Genomic DNA, 17662 nt, shown 5'->3' on the forward strand with positions numbered 1-17662 from the left:
CCCTACCCTGCCCTTGGATGCTCCACCACAGGCTTCCCATTGTTGAGAAGGAGAAGGAGAAGGAGAACTGAGCCCGCTCCCTGCTCTACCCACTGCCAAGCTGACTCTGGGGCTCATGAAACCCATGTAGTGAGTTGCTGAGCCCAAGCCCTGTCCCTGGTGGGTGTACCTGTCTTCTGTAGGCAACGATTGGTATCAGTGGGCAGCAGCCCACTTCTCCTCCCAGGAGGGCTAGGAGAGAAGAGAGAGAAGAGGGCAAGACAACCAAGCACCGTTGCAGTGTAGATCTGACCTCTGCAAGGTCCTGGGCTAAAAACGTCTGACTGATCAGACAGGAGAAGCATTGGAGTACCAAGAACTTTGAATGGTTTTTAAGAAGACATACAGATGGCCACCAGGCACATGAAAAAATGCTCAACGTGCTAATTATCAGAGAAATGCAAATCAAAACTACAATGAGGTATCACCTCACACCTGTCAGAATGACCATAATTAAAAAGTCTACAAATAATAAATGCTGGAGAGGGTGTGGAGAAAAGGGAACCCTCCTATGCTGTTGGTGGGAACTGCAGCCACTGTGGAGAATAGTAAAACTAAACATAGAGTTACCACATGATAACGCAATCCCACTCCTGGGCATATATCTGGAAAAGACAAAAATTCTAATTTGAAAAGATATATGCACCCCCAATGTTCATTGCAGCACTATTTATAAGCGCCAAGACATGGAAGCAACCTAAGAGTCCACTGACAGATGAATGGATAAAGAAGATGTGGCATACACACACACACACACACACACACACACAATGGAATATTACCCAGCCATATAAAAAAATGAAATAATGGATGGACCTAGAGATCGTCATGCTAAGTGAGGTAAGTCAGAAAGAGAAAGACAAATACCATATGATATCACTTATATGTGGTATCTAAAATATGATACAAATGAACTTATTTACAAAACAGAAACAGACTCTTAGACATAGAAAACAAACTTATGGTTACTAAAGGAGAAAGGGGGGGATAAATTAGGAGTTTGGGATTAGCAGATACAAACTACTATATACAAAATAGACAAAAAACAAGGTCCTACTGTATAGCACTACTTCAATGTCTTGTAGTAAACTAGGAAAAGAATATGAAAATGAATATATATGTATAACTGAATCACTTTGCTATACAACAGAAACTAACACAACATTGTAAATCAAATATACTTCAATTTAAAAAAAAGAACTCTATTTGTAGTGAGGTGGATGGACCTAGAGTCTGTCGTACAGAGTGAAGTAAGTCACAAAGAGAGAAACAAATACCGCATGCTAACACATATACATGGAATCTAAAAAAAAAAAAAAAAAAAGGTTGTAATGAACCTAGGGGCAGGACAGGAATAAAGACACAGACGTAGAGAATGGACTGAGGACACGAGAGTGGGAAGAGTAAACTGAGACGAAGTGAGAGAGTGGCATGGACATATATACACTACAAAATGTAAAATAGCTAGTGGGAAGCAGCCACATAGCACAGGGAGATCAGCTCGGTGCTTTGTGACCACCTAGAGGGGTGGGATAGGGAGGGTGGGAGGGAGACGCAAGAGGGGGGAGATATGGGGATATATGTATATGTATAACTGATTCACTTTATTATAAAGCAGAAACTAACACACCATTGTAAAGCAATTATACTCCAATAAAGATGTTATAAATAAATAAATAAATAAATAAGAACTCTGAATGGTTTTTACAGTCATGGAGGGAAAAGTGAGATGTGCAGTGCTTCTGCCTTCATTCATCTGCTCACCCTCAGGCTTGTTTTCGTTCTATATTCTGTAGGTCACGTCATATCTCTCTTGTGAACAAATTAATAAGATAATTAAGTGTGGAGTTGTACACTTAATTGATTCCTTTATTCCCACACCCCCAAACCAGGGTTCTCAACTCTTTGTGGGTGTTCCTGGGGGAGTTTTAAAAAAAACATGCCAGGACCTCAGCCCAGACCAATTACACCAGAATCTCTAGGGGTGGGGCCCAGAAGATTTTTTTTTTTTTTTTTTTTGCGGTACACGGGCCTCTCACTGTTGTGGCCTCTCCCGTCGTGGAGCACAGGCTCCGGACGCGCAGGCTCAGCGGCCATGGCTCACGGGCCCAGCCGCTCCATGGCATGTGGGATCTTCCCGGACTGGGGCACGAACCCGTGTCCCCTGCATCGGCAGGTGGACTCTCAACCACTGCACCACCAGGGAAGCCCCCAGAAGATTTTTAATGCTCCTTAGATCATGCAAACATGTGTAAACGTTGAGAACGGCTGCCCCAAGTGTGTCCTTTCACTTCCTCCAGCAGAAAGCAGTTCCACAAGGAAAGAGACAGAACCAGGGACCAGCTCCATGATTCTCTGCCATGTTAAGAAACAGATGGTGGGTACCAGCCATGAGCATTCTTTCTTGAAGGCTTGAGAGGTACGCTCCTACTTCTGGTAAAGCTCTTACCACAAATTAATCAGGGATCTTATTTCCCAAGCCCCAGCTGGGAGAAGTCTCCCAATGACAGGAGGGACCCAAAGTTCCCCCGGGAAGTGGGAATGGCCCTGAAGCGACTACCTTGAAGCTGATGGTGATGGAGGCGTATTTGTTGTCGGCCGTCTCTGAATTCCCGATCAGGTAGTCCCAGCTGGTGAACATCTTGAAGCTGAATGTGAAGTTATCGCTCTCCCCGTCGTTCGTGCTGCCCTGGGTGTTGCCGGCCATCCTGTAGGGTGCACACTGCTGTTGTTATGTCTGCCCCTGTGTCTACTGTGTCAGCCCAAGGGAAACTTGGCCTAAGCTAGTCTTGGGCACAGGTGGCAGATATCCAGTGAAGGGAAAGAGCTAAGATGGATTTGAATCAGGCTACCTTTAGCCAGAGCACCTTCCCCCCAAATTCAGAGTCCCCTGTGAGCACACATGGTGTCAACTGCGTAACAAGGAGTCTGCAGGGTACAGAAAACACTAATCATGTTTTCTACCCTGACGTCTGATTTCTTGTGGCTTGCCTCACCTGCAAATGTTTTAGAACTCTTCATTCTCACAGAGAATATCCCCTTCTAATTCATCTGTTTTATTGGATAAAAATCATATTTTTCTGATGTAAAATTCAATAAGCCCTGAGGTGGTTAGGACTACAACCAGATAATACGCACATCTTTTTCTTAAGCAAGCTCGGAGGAAAGCACCTTGGACCTGCCTTGATAGCCCCCTATTTCATCCTACCTGTCCTCATCCTCTTGAGACAGGCCTGGGACCTGGGACCCTTTACTGCAGGGCTGGACACACCTCTCCTTGAGCTACAAAATACAAAGAAACTATATGGGACTAAAAATAACTGTGTGCATGCGCAGTTGGGGCAAATTCTGGACCCAAAAGATACAAAAAGACACACACACACAAAAAAAAACCCAACTGCCATTTCTGAAGAGCCAGGAGCAAAAACAGGGTATTGGGAGCAAAAGCAGGGTACTGAGCATGCTTGCACACACCACTTAAGGGATGGGCAAAACACCTAAGCCACACCTCTGGCCTGACCCCTGGACGCACCCCTACCTTCACCCCATATAAGAAACAAGCTTTCCCCCCACTCAGTGAGCAAGCAAGGGAACCTGCTGTTTGTTCTTGCTCCCCCACTGCTGCAGCAGGCCCCAGTAAAGCCTTGCCTGAATTTCCCATCGGCCTCTAGTCAATTTCTATTGATTAAGGAAGCCAAGAACCCTGGTTGGTATCACTCTTTTTGTGCTTCCTGGAGATCAGCCCCGTGGGAACCATGGAATCCCAGGCAGGGATTCCATCAGATACAATGGGGGTGGGGTTGCCCTTCTCTGACTCTATCTGATGTGTCGGCTTTTGGGATTTGCAGTTCCAGGGGCCTGGTTGCCTTAGTTAATTTTTTGGTTCAACAGAGAAACATTCCATATCCTTAAATTTGGCAGGGAAAAACATAGCAATGTGAAGGCTAAGAATAAAACCAAGCCTGTCTCGCCTGTCTCCTTTTTTTTTTTCCTTTTGTTTGATAGAGCTGGGCAGCCACATGTCACCTAGTGGTCACTGTCTCGTGCCAGGCAGGCTCTTGTAAACAGCAGCATTTTCCCCTGAGACGATGAGATAGAAAACCCAGCTGGGCCCGCACATCGCTTTCCGGGGGTTCTAGCTGGGCTTCAAGGGCGCTCTGTATCCTGTGCACACACCGTGGCCCTGTTCTTCTCTTGTGGCTCTGCTGAAGGGTGAGTGGGCCTGGTGGTCAGGTCTGTGCACAGACTGTGTCCCCACCCTGCACAGCCTGTGCTAACTGGGGTCCTCTGACTTAGAAGAAGGCAGTTTGTGGGCTGGGCCAAAGTTTTTCTTCGGAGAACATGAATTAAGAGGCACAGACATATTAAAAAGCCATTTCTGACCACAGAGACAAGTAGAGTCGGGGCTGGAGAGGACACCAAGGTTACTCTCTGCCATATACACTGGTTTAGCCTCATTGTATCTTTGTAGGCACCAGCTCAGTTCTCACATGCCAGCTAGACAGAGAAGAAGAGGGTTTTTCTGAGGATGCTGGGCTCTGGGGAAAACAGAAACAGGCCTTGCAAACTCCTCCAGCCTCTCCTTAATGGGTACCATGTTCCCTTTCAAGCCACACTGTTTTTTTTTTGACAGTTTTGGGGACTCAGTAGGATATTTGCTGCCTCAGGGACTTTGCACATGCTCTTGCTTTGTCTAAAGTGCTATGCCCAGCCTCCTCTAAAGGACTTGTCTATCCCATTTCCCAGAACTTCCCACATTACCCTGTCTATATCTTTTATACCCCATATGACAATCTGCATTTGCTTTATTTGTTTCCTTGTTTTCTCTCTAAATCCCCAACAAGAAGGTAAGTAGGCACAGTGTGGCCACAGGAGTGGGCTGTTTGTGGGAAGAAAATTAAAAGCCTGTAAATGGTCATACTTACGATCTAATGACGATCATCAGGCTGTAGCCGAACACGCCGACCCCCACCATGAAGTAAGCCATGGGTAACCTGTACCTCAGCCACCCGATGGTCCTCTGGTTGTTGTAGTAGCCGTAGAAGAGAGCGGAATACTTGATGTAGCCCTGTGGGGCAGCAAAGCCAAACGCTCTGGGTTTGTAAGCTCAACGTGACAGTCATCGGAAGCTTCCATCGACCTGGGGTTTCTTTCTCAGGGATGTGACAGGAGCCGGAGGGGAGGAAGGAAGGGTTCTTGATGTTCCTGTTCTTCCCTTCACTCCCCCAGTGTGTGTGTGTGTGTGTGTGTGTGTGTGTGTGTGTCTGTGTGCACATGCACACACGGCTCCAAATTCCCCCTCCACCCCCTACCCTGTGCCCAGGATCTTAATTTAGCACTCTGGAACTAGAAGGGAGTCCGTGAACTTTCTCAGTATTTCAAAGCTTCTAAAGAAAACTATGTGATAAGGCTCACAATCCAATCTGAGCTTCGAGTTTCATTTTGGTTTTGGTTTTTGGTATAATTGGCTTTAGGTGTAATTAGCACACTTTTTAGGTATAATTATTTAGGTGTAAAATTAACTTATAATTTTAGCACTTCTTTTATGTCTTTGCTGAATATAAAACAGGGTATTATTCTGGCCTCACACAGATATGTAGCTGGACAGGGGAGCCAAATTTTAATAGTTTTTTTCATATACTTGTGGCTATTTCTTCTTTGATATCATACCTCAACCCAATAACTAAATAGTTATTTCTTTTTTTATTAATTTTTTAAAATAGTTATTTCTTAAAGGTTAGTTGCAATGTGGAATATGAATCACATAATGAACTTTTTCATACCGTAAGATCCATTGCTCTCCCCCAAATACTAAGTAATTAAAAGGGGAAAAATACTAACTTTACAGCAGAGAATTCTGGCAGATATCACTTTAACCAAGTGGTCAACATAATGTAACCCTTGACACTCTGAGAAAGGCACGTTACCTCCCCAACGATGCATAACCTTAATACAATCATGAGAGAACATCAGACAAACCCAAATTCAGGGGCAAACAACTGATCAGCACTATTCAAAAGTGTCAAGGTCACTGAAAGACAGAGAACAGTCACAGATTGGAGGATAGTAAGGAGATGTGACAATTAAATCAATGTGAGATTGTGAGTTGGGTCCTGGGATAGAAAAGGAACATTAATGGAAAAACTGGTGAAATAAAAATAAATACTATATTTTAGTTAATAATACTGTATCAAGATTAATTTCTTAGTTTTGATAATTGTTCTATGGGTATATGAGATGTTATCATAAGGTGAATGGGTGAAGGGTATATGGGAACTCTCTGTACTATTTTTTTTTTTTTTTTTTTTTCCGGTACGCGGGCCTCTCACTGCTGTGGCCTCTCCCGTTGCGGAGCACAGGCTCCGGACGCGCAGGCTCAGCGGCCATGGCTCATGGGCCCAGCTGCTCCGCGGCATGTGGGATCTTCCCAGACCGGGGCACGAACCCGCGTTCCCTGCATCGGCAGGCGGACTCTCAACCACTGCGCCACCAGGGAAGCCCTCTCTGTACTATTTATGCAACTGTTCTGTAAGTCTAAAATTATCTCAAAATATAATTTTTAAAAATCTATTGCTCTATCTTTTACTATCAAGATGTGGGATCTTTTACTCACACATGATTTTGTAACATCATGTATTGGTCATCTGGAAAGTAATGGTTCACTGAGTTACGAACATATGCCAAATGTTGACACATTTCTTATACAATATAAAAAAAATCACACTGTTAATATCTCCATTGATCTCATCAGGAAAGTATTTAACTACTGAAAAACTGCCACTGTCATGGTGATGGATATAAGTTTTCCAAAATTTTAATTTTTACTTGAAAAATAAAAATTTATCCTTGGCAACAACAACAAATACAACATGGGATTGTTGCTGAATAAATTGTTGGTTTTGAGTGGATAGGACATTTCAACAGGGGCCCTTGGGTGAAATAAATAATAAAGGAAATTCTTAGTAGTAGCATATAGTGGTAGTAGTATGTAATTCTTAGTGGTATAGTAGTTATTTGGAACACCCCTGTTCCAAATGACTTAGAAAAATACTCCAACTCACTTTCACACATTTCTGAGAGGTCTTGAATCTGACTATGAGAGTGAAGGATGGCAGCAGCAAGATGTATTGCTTGAACCACCACAGCCAGGCCTCCTGCCTCTGGAACTCCTTGGAGCTGCAGACCAAGGCCCCCAGAGGCACGGGGTTATGAGGATTCCAAAAAGAGGGAGGGATGTTCCAGGCATAGGATCGTGAGCAAAGGCAGGGAGGCACTGGACTTCCCCGAAAGTTGATAATATTGGGGCATAAAGTGTGAGGTCTTAGACAGACATGGGACTGGAACTGGATAGGTAGAGGGCAGCCAGGTCATGAACAATTCTTTTGTAAACCCAATTCAGAACACTGGGCTTTATTCCATCTGGGAGTGGGAATAAATGAATATCGGAGGTGGGGAGTGACAGGGTCAGGTTTACATTTTAGAAAGGTCACCTGGCAGCAGAGGGAATGGAGATTTGAGGAGACAAGCCAAGGCAGGGAGGAGAGGTAGCAGATTCTGACAGTGGTCCTGGTACAGTGAGGTTTGAGGAGAGGTTCGAGGGATGGAGAAAAGGAGACTGGTTTAAGAAACGTTTAGTAGATAGGCTCAGATTTAGTGATTGATTGTGATGTGAGGGGTGGTGGTGAGGAGAGGAAATGTGGGATGACTTTCAGGTTTCAGACTTCAATGACTGGATGAACAGTGGCTCCAATAAAGGAAATGGGAAAAAGTGATGTAGGTTTGGTTGGATAGTTGTTGGACTTGAGAAGCAGGTAGGATATTCAGTTGAAGATGTCACGAGAAGGTTGGGGAAAGGCTGGACTGGCAATAGCCCTGGGGTCTTACTGTGGTTATGCCGAGATAAAACCATCGTGTAATATCGCCTTACATAGATCTGGCAGAATGCGGGGAGCAGTGGCCTCATGGGGAAGTCACGTTTATCAGAGTGTGTGATAAATGGACCCACGAAGGGGGCCTATGGGGACATGGTTGGCTAGCTCATTTTGCACAGTGCTTGGATCCCATTTGGTTAAAGCACTGGCTTTCCAATAATTAAACACTTCACACTTATCCACAATCACAAAATGGAAGTGCATTGGCATGTGGGTAATGGTACCTCAAAATCCCAAAGGACGGAAAAATCCATGGCTTTTTCTTCCTCAGCCCGAGGCACTGTCTTTCTGGGTATACTTCCATAGGGCATGCCCATCAGCACCTTGTGTTGGGACAGAACGACACAGTTACACGTGGAGAAGATACAAACACACGGAGATGTGCACATAGTGGGTTAAATCTCTTCTCAGAGCAGTAATATCCATTTTTTTCCTTTAAATAACATTAATCACTTTCCTGATTTTAAAAGTATTACATACTCATTGTAGAAAATGTGAAAAAGTATAGAAGAGTGTTTAAAAAATTACCTGTCACCTTCACATCCTAAAGATAATGACTGTTAAATATTCATGTATTTCCTTTCAAAGTTTCTGAGTTTCATATATGTTTTAGCTGGATTATCTAGCTTAATATTATTTTATGACCAATTCCCTATGGCATATGGTATTTTTAAAAATAAAATGACTTTAAAATATCTAATCACATGTATGTACCATAAACTTACTTACAACATCCCCTACTGTTGGACTAATTAGAGTATTTCTAGTTAGAGATTATGTGTAAATAATTATGTGTACATAATTCTGTTATTATACCCCTTTATATATATGACTTGATTCACAGCCTTAATTATTTAAAAAATAAGGATTGTATTAAATTTACATATTGATTTAGGAAGGATTGACCTTTTTTTATGATATTAAGTTTTCCCTTCCATGAATGTGCCCTCCTGTTTACTTAGTCATATATATTTTTAAAAATATTTATTTATTTGGCTGCTCTGGGTGTTAGCTGTGGCATGCAGGATCTTCGTTGCCACGTGTGGGATCTTTAGTTGCAGCATGCGGGATTCCTAGCTGCGGCATGCTACATGTCAGAGAATCAACAAATGTAAAGGAGAGAGGAAAAAATTACACTATCATGCAAAAGGGAATATAACTCAGATACATGAGTGATTTTAAAAAACAAGAAACTATGTTATTTAACTTTAAGCCAATACATTTTAAAATGTAAATTGAAATGGAAAGTTCAGGAGAGTGATTACTTGTGAGATTTATGTGGGTAACATAATTGGGGAGAAGTAGATGGAGGACTCTAGTGTGTGTGTAATTTTTTATTTTTAAACTTAGTGGCAGGCAAATGGGCTCATTCTTCATACCTTTCCATATATCTGAAAGTTTTAATAGTTATTTTTAGAGGAAGTACCAATATGAGGCTTATTGACTGAGTGCTGCCTATGTGAACCCTAGAGCAGAACTTACAAGATATTTTAAAGAATTATTTAATTAAATTAATTAATGTACACCAGCAATGTACACCCTAGCTGCATATTAGGATCACTTGGGGAGCTGTATTTGTCATCTATTTTTGTATATCAAATTACCATAAAACTATCTCCTCGTTTCTGCAGGTCAGGAACCTGGGTTGGGCTTAGCTGGGTTCTTTGCTTCAGGGTCTTTCATAGGCTTCAGTCAAGGTGTCTGCCAGGGCTTTGGTATCATCTGAAGGCCTGGTGGGGGAGGATCTGATTCCAGATGCACTCCCATGGTTGTTGGCAAGATTTAGTTCCTCATGGGCTGTTGGACTGAGGGTCTCAGTTCCTTGCTGGCTCTTGTCCAAAGGCCACACTCAGTTCCGTGCCAGCGGGACTCTCCAGTCTGGCAGGTTGCTTCATCAAAGCATGCGAGCCAAGAAGGGAACCAAGAGAAAATGCCACATGGAAGTCACAGTCATTTATAACCTAATCATGTAAGTGACAGCCTGTCACTTTGGTTATATTCTATTTGTTAAAAGCACGCCTCAAGGTCTAGGCTCTACTCAGGTGGAGGGGATTGATTATACAAGGGCATGCTACCAGGAGAGGAGGATCACTGGGGGCAATCTCAGATGCCTGTCTACCATAGGAGCTTTTAAAATAGGGATGCCAGAGCCACATTCTCAGAGATTCAGATCCAATTGATTGGACTTCATATTTTTAAAAAAACTCCCCAAGTGATTTTCATATGCAGCCCGTGTTAAGACAAGAAATACATGAGCTCATCATGTAGCAAGGCCTTGATAGTGAGCTCCTGCAGCATAACTGAGGGCTCTCCTGGGACCATGAAGGCATTCTGGGATCTGCAGGCAGCTGTCATTAAAGCTGAACAAGATTCACTCAAGCATTCAGAGCAGTTTGATTCCATTAAAATGTATCAAGGATTTGTGGCAAAAGAAGATGAGTATGAGGAAAAATTCTGTTAAAGTTGTCTAACATTTGAGCACTTCTAATATTCTTATTCCTAGACCCTCTGAGTCACTGTGGTTAGCCTTAAAACAGCCATGAGCCATAGGAATATCTGATCATTATGTTTAGGCTTAAAACCTTTGGGCCTTGAAGTTAGCCGTGTCCTTGAACAACAGGTCATCTCCTCTACTCTACCTGCAGTGAATTTGGATGTGTCAGATTCCCACGAAGCCAATTTCCCACTATCCTAATTAAGAGGGCATCTTAGGATACCCCACATTCTCAACTGCTGTTATCCAACCTATCATCAAGTCTTGTCTGTTCTACTCTTTCACTGTCTCTCTCTTTCTCTTCTTTCTCCCATCCTACTCCAAGATGGCTTCCCAAACAACTGCCAATCAAATCAAGGTGTTCTTTCCTGGACAGTTCAGGTCTTGGCTGCTTCATTGGAATGCATCAATCACTAAATTTTCATTGTTTCAAACAAATGTCCCCTTGATAGGAAATATTTATAAATTATATCAATTTATATAAATTATATAAAATGTAATGTTTTCTTTGAGAAAAAACAAACCTCAGTGTTTTTAAAATTATTCACCTTCCCCAAAACACTGCCTTTCTGGACCACTGTATAGCAAAATTCTAGTGATGTCTCATAGGCCTATAGCATTTAATATAATCTCTTCTCATGGAAATAAATCCATTTGGAATCAAAAACTCCCAGGAAGAAAGCAAAGAGTCTGTGAGAGTAAATTTCCCCAATGACTACTGGGGAAAACTCTCTCCTCCTTGGTTATGGAGAGGAGAAGTAAAACTTCTATTTAACTTCTGACAATACTGGGGAGAACCAGATTTATTTTCAAGAGCATTTGTACACATTTGCCAGAAGGTTTAAAATCCTTATCTCTGGGGACTTCCCTGGTGGTGCAGTGGTTAAGAATCTGCCTGCCAGTGCAGGGGACACAGGTTCAATCCCTGATCCGGGAAGATCCTACATGCTGTGGATCAACTAAGCCCATGTGCCACAACTACTGCCTGCGCTCTACAGCCCGCAAGCCACAACTACTGAAGCTCATGCACCCTAGACCCCGTGCACCACAACTACTGAGCCCACAGCCTCCAACTACTGAAGCCCGTGCACTCTAGGGCCTGTGTGCTGCAACTACTGAAGCCCGTGTGCCTAGAGCCCGTGCTCCACAACAAGAGAAGCCACCGCAATGAGAAGCCCGCGCACCATAACGAAGAGTAGCCCCCGCTCGCTGCAACTAGAGAAAGCCTGTGCCCAGCAACGAAGACCCAACACAGCCAAAAATAAATAAAAATTTTTTTAAAAGTTCATATGGAATCATTTAATAAAATAAAATAAAATCTTTATCTCTGTATTGGAGAGTGACAATGGCTTAAGAATATATATATATAGGACAAAGTGGACTGACTCATAATCCTTGATTTCCAGGTGTGCACATAAAGGAGTATAAAGGTTAATTAATGACATAATTGTAAGTACACTCTTTGGGTAATGTAGAAAAGAATTCAATGGTTTTATCAATAATATAACACTCTTTTGCTACCAAGTACTATTATAATAAGGCCTCAACTTCTTCTAACTAATCTGATTTAATTCACATTCCATGGAAGTCTTTTAGTTTTGTGAAAAATAGATGTTCAGGAAAGTTTCCCAAAGATGTGACTACAGATAGAGTTGACTCTAATATTCTCATGGAATCATTTGTAATAAAGTAGGAATCAGTAACCTATAACAGAGCCAATTAATAAACCTGAAAGGAAAAAATACTAAATGCATAAATATCATTACCCTGTAAGCTGTAAAGGTAAATCCACTTGTGTACCCAGCACAAGCACCAAACGGTTCAGGCAGGACTGTAGCAATTACTGTGCTAAGCGGTAATGGACCACAGGCACCCCTGGAAAAGGCCCCAGGCCAAAACTCTGGAAACCTGGGATCTCATTCACCATAAATTTACTGTGTAAATTTGTACAGGTCACTTGTTCCTTTCTTGTCTCTCAATTACTAAGCTATAGGTAAGGATCTACCTACACCCATAATAAGATTGTATCTGGGAGAACAGTGAGGAGTGCTATTCAAATGCAAGTTTTCTTTGGGGTAATAAATTATGATATAATACATTCTATCTCTTTTTTTTTCAAGGTGAAAGAGAAAAAAACCTCACTGAGATACTAATTCTCCACTAATTTTAAAGTAAAATGAAAGGCAGAAAAATGTAGGGTCCACCTGTTAATTCAGAAATGGAAATATATGGTTCCATTCTTTGTGCTCGGCTATCTGGGCAAATGATGTGAGCACAGAATTTAAAATGAATGACGGATTCTTTGTAAAACAGAGTATTTGATTTATATAAATGAAGATGGCTGTCATGATAAGCCTCAACACTATCTGAAGTTGTAAGCAGTTCTTTTCTTACCTCTGGGATTATGACTAGACCAAATATTAAGCCAAAAAGGACGAGGTTAACTCCATACATCCATCGGAGAAAGATGAAATATGATGCCACTGAAGAACCAAAGTGACCTGAAGAGAGAAAGATGGTGGATGTAAGTGTTGCAGAAGGACATTAACATAAAGGAGGACTTTATGTGTGTGATGGATTCAATTTTCATGTCAGTCTGTGGAATATACATCCCTTTTCTTTTTCTAGATGAAAAAAAGGGCTTAACCAATGTGAAGAAGCACATCTTAAATTTTGGTCTGACTAGTCCAAAGTTCATCTTTTTTCTTTTCTTTTCTTTTCTTTTTTTTTAACATCTTTATTGGAGTATAATTGCGTTACAATGGTGTGTTAGTTTCTGCTTTCATCTTTTTTCTAGTACAACAGAACCTATAACATAACCTAATCAGTTAGTCAAGAACACAGTCCAAACCCTTGGAAAACCCTTCAGCAAACGAACTAAAAACAGTGACACCAAAATACTCACTTTCAATGTCCTTGATCTTCATTTCCCAGGGAATACATTGAGTCTTGAAATTATCAAAGTCTCTTTTAAACTTGACCCATTTCTGAAATTAAACAGGCAACACCCTCAGTTCATTAACACGCTGCCTTGGGGCCTGGACGGGAAGATGGAGGTGCATGTGGATGTTGACATGTTGACATGTGGGTGAGGCTGCCATGTTGGAGCTGTTGAGCCTAGGCTGTCAGAGGTGGATGCGCACATCTTCACTTTCCAAAGTCAGGTGTGAGTCAGAGAGAAGCAAGGGCAACACAATACTTTGCGTTTGTCTATAGTGCTGATAAAATTTCAGGTTTGGATGCTTTACATATGAACTTAGAAAGTCTGTGTATAATTTCTGATTTGGGGAATAAAATTGGCTTAGCAAACTCTGATACAACTTCCTTCATTTAAACCAAAAATTCAAGGGAAAAAAGAAATCTCACAACTCTCATACCTACGTTTGGCAGACAGCCAAGTGCCTTAATCTGATAGGAACTGTTACTAAACTACAAGGCTGGTGGAAGTGGTAAAGAGATCTCAGCCAGTGGCTTCCCATTCTTCTCCTAGTGAAACAGCAGCCTGTTTTTTTTTTGTTTTTTTTTTCCCTAAAAGTAGTTAGGAAGGCATTATGCCCCTTTCCACGGTCTATTCCAGCTCTGACACTTTGTACCAATCAGAAACTTGAATAGCTGTCTGTCTGCTGGCTGCATGAAAATTTGTCAACTCTTTAAGGAGCTTCTCTCCAATATCCCCACCCCCTGGAAATAAATCCATTTGGAATGAAAAAAACAAAAAACAAAAAACAAACACCTCATAGAAAACAGCAGGCAAAGAGGAAGTAGGGAGAAAATCCTCAGATTTCTACTATTACAAAGGTCTCAAAAGAACTTATTCATGAAGGAAATGAGATTTTCCTTTGTAAATTCGCTAAAGGATAAAGGGGAAATTTTATCTGAAGGAATCGGACAAGCTTCCAAACCTGAAGCCTTTGACTATATCATGATTGAATAATTACTGTATAAGGGAGGAAACCACCTGTCAGAAGAGGGAAATGTTCACAGATGCCAAGGAGAAGAGGGGTTCATAAGCAAATGACAGGTTGATAATAACGGCAAAGATATCCCTAAGACAGGAAGGGATGTGGGGAATGGCAGATGATGGACATGGACACCCCAACCCCATTGCTTCTTCTCCCTTCCCTAGTTCTGATTCTGTGCTCAAAAACTATCTTTGGCTTATTTGGCTTCTTATCTAGGTCTGTCTATAAGGAAAGCATTTGCGCATCACCTGGGCTGTGAATATTTTGATTTCTATGGCAGTAATTTTTTTCATTGCAAATTATAGATTGGAATTGGGATTATGGTTTAGTTTCCCATATAACTAACTGTACTATCAAAAATAAAAGGCACTGGGCTTCCCTCGTGGCGCAGTGGTTGAGAATCCGCCTGCCGATGCAGGGGACACGGGTTCGTGTCCCGGTCCGGGAAGGTCCCACATGCCGTGGAGCGCCTGGGCCCGTGAGCCATGGTCGCTGAGCCTGCGCGTCCGGAGCCTGTGCTCCGCAACGGGGGAGGTCACAACAGTAAGAGGCCCGCGTACAGCAAAAAAAAAAAAAAAAAAAAAGGCACCGTTAATGTGGACTTCAAATTTTTTTTTTTTTTTTTTTTTATTAGTTTCTGCTTTATAACAAAGTGAATCAGTCATACATATACATCTGTTCCCACATCCCCTCCCTCATGCATCTCCCTCCCTCCCACCCTCCCCATCCCACCCCTCCAGGCGGTCACAAAGCACCGAGCTGATCTCCCTGTGCTCTGCGGCTGCTTCCCACTATCTATCTACCTTACGTTTGGTAGTGTATATATGTCCATGCCTCTCTTTCCCTTTGTCACAGCTTACCCTTCCCCTTCCCCATATCCTCAAGTCCATTCTCAAGTAGGTCTGTGGTGGACTTCAAATTTTTCAGTTCTTGCACCAGTTATTCCTCCTTGTAGATTAGTAATCTGGTATCTGGTTTTATATATCAGTCTCATAAGCTTTATTAATGTGAGTCCTCCCCCGAGAGACAGATCCCCTGTCAGGGTGCTGATAAAATCAGTATAAAATATAGCCTTGCAAGGCTGAGGACCAATGGAGTAATGAATGTTGCCAAGTGAGGCCCCTGGAGACATAGCCTGCCAGTTGGTCACTTGGCAACCACCTGACAGCCCCTCAAGGCTGTGGGCATCTTGGCCCGAAAAGGTGATGCCTGGGGGCAGGGGGCAGAGGCAGAGAGAGGCCTGGGAGAAGCTCTGCATTGAAGCTCTTTCCTTCAGTGGTTTAGAGAATCAGAAAACTGAGCTTGGGCGTGGGCGGGAGAAGACCCCCAACTCCCTTCCTCAGAGCTGTGTGAGATGGTAGCTGCCGTCCTCAGACTGGGTTACTAGCAGTGCATGTCATCTTGCTAGTCAGCTGTATATAGGAAAAAAGATTTCAAACAGTGGTCGAACAAGACACAGGCACATCCTGTCCATGGATGAAATCTGGATCTGAATAACTAAAGACAACCAGTGAAGCCTGAGAAGTAGTACGGCAAAACAAGGAAAAAGTGATGCCATTCTTTGAAATTTTTGGAAAGCATTTCCTCCAGGATACATAATTAAATTTTGAGAGATGGCTCAACATTCTTAGTAGGATACAACAAGTATGGCTTCTAGAGTACAGGTTAGCACTTAGAGAGTTAAAAAAGAATACAGGAGGGGAAATCCCTGGCGGTCCAGTGGTTAGGACTCTGCATTTGGTCGGGGAACTAAGATCCTGCAAGCTGCATGGCGTGGCCAGGGGAGAAAAAAAAAGGTTACAGGTGAAGTATGGAAGGATTGATTACAAGGTTGCTAAAAGTTCAGTAATAGAATGAAAATAAACATTACACTTTGAGACAGAAGAAAATTGATCCAATAATATTGAGAATAAACCTGAGAAATTTTTGAGAATGCAAAGAGAGAGAAAGCAAAGAATTAAAAACCATGAAGGAAAGTAAATACAAAGAATGGAGAGTTGGCAGCCATCCTTCTGCTAACAAAGAAGCTAGAACTGTTTGAATAGAAACACGATTGAATAGACCATTTATCAGGTATATTTGAAGAACACATTCCTTAATTGGGAAAAAAGTTCTGAGTGTGCAGTTGTTAAGTGGTAAATGGTTTTTAGATAAAATTAATAAACGACCCATAGATAGTTGTCATGCAACTATAACTGAAAAGGAAGAAAAAAACAAAATTAGGAATAAAAGAGATTAAAACTCAACATATGTAAAATGTAATTACAAAAATTATGGGACTACCTATATGCAACTTTCTGTTAATACATATGAAAATCTTAATGAAATGATCAAGTTTGGGGAAGAATATAAAATATGAAAATGGCCCCAAGAAAAAGTTAAAACTTGACTACACCAATTGGAAAAACATTAAAAAATTATCAAGATATTCTATAAAATGCTTCCTGATCTGTACAGTTTTAAGGGTGTCATCTTTCAAATTTCCAAAAACATGAAAATCATGCTCTACAAACTGATTTACAGCATAAAAAGGAGGTGATGCTATTCATTTAATATTATAAAGCAAGTGCAGCCCTAATATTAAAATATGCCAAGATAGTGTGCGTGCACGTATGTACACACATAAATTCAAATCAATCTTATGAAAATTTATGTAAAAATTATAAATAAAATACTTGAAAAATCAGATGTGCCTGATAAAAGTAAGTTTATGAACAGAAGGGAAAGGTATTTAATAAAATCTAACATCTATTTCCAATAAAATGGAAGTCATTAAACTGGAAATAAAAGGATAATTTCTTATTGTGAGAAAGAAAATCTATTTCAAGGTAACAACTCCCATCAACTTAGTGTGAAACAGTAGAGCCATTTTCATTAAAGTAATGGAAAAGCAAAGAGACCTATTATCACCATCATCAATTGAAACTATTCTAGGATTGCTAACCCGCACTTCAGGACAGGAATGATTTAGAACCCAAGAAAAACACCTTTACATACACAGTCAGATGAAAATGATTAGAACTAATAAGGGAGTACAATAGGGGAACCAGATTAAAAAATTAATATTCAAATACGTAGCTTTCCTACATACCAGGAATCTCTAGTTATTAAATAAATGGAAAAATGATTCCATTCACAAAAGCAACCAAAACATAAATTTTGTAGAAATAACATATGACATGGAAAAGATCTATACGAAGAAAATGATAAACTTTGCTGAAGAATGTAAAAATAAG

At 41.4% G+C, this 17662-nt stretch overlaps 1 protein-coding gene across 1 annotated transcript in view; it reads right to left on the reverse strand.

Moving 5' to 3' along the window:
* The window catches only part of TMC2 (transmembrane channel like 2), a gene marked incomplete at both ends in the record, with an annotated part of 90400 nt that overhangs the window by 37867 nt on the left and 34871 nt on the right, over positions 1 to 17662 (reverse strand). The window contains 5 exons of the mRNA XM_079719073.1: positions 2600 to 2747; positions 4965 to 5107; positions 8195 to 8293; positions 12859 to 12965; positions 13370 to 13451. Of these exons, the coding sequence (XP_079575199.1) occupies positions 2600 to 2747; positions 4965 to 5107; positions 8195 to 8293; positions 12859 to 12965; positions 13370 to 13451 (579 nt within the window). The remainder of the gene's footprint in view (positions 1 to 2599; positions 2748 to 4964; positions 5108 to 8194; positions 8294 to 12858; positions 12966 to 13369; positions 13452 to 17662) is intronic.

Source organism: Hyperoodon ampullatus (assembly GCF_949752795.1).
Source record: "Hyperoodon ampullatus genome assembly, chromosome: 14".
NCBI classification, from domain to species: domain Eukaryota; kingdom Metazoa; phylum Chordata; class Mammalia; order Artiodactyla; family Ziphiidae; genus Hyperoodon; species Hyperoodon ampullatus.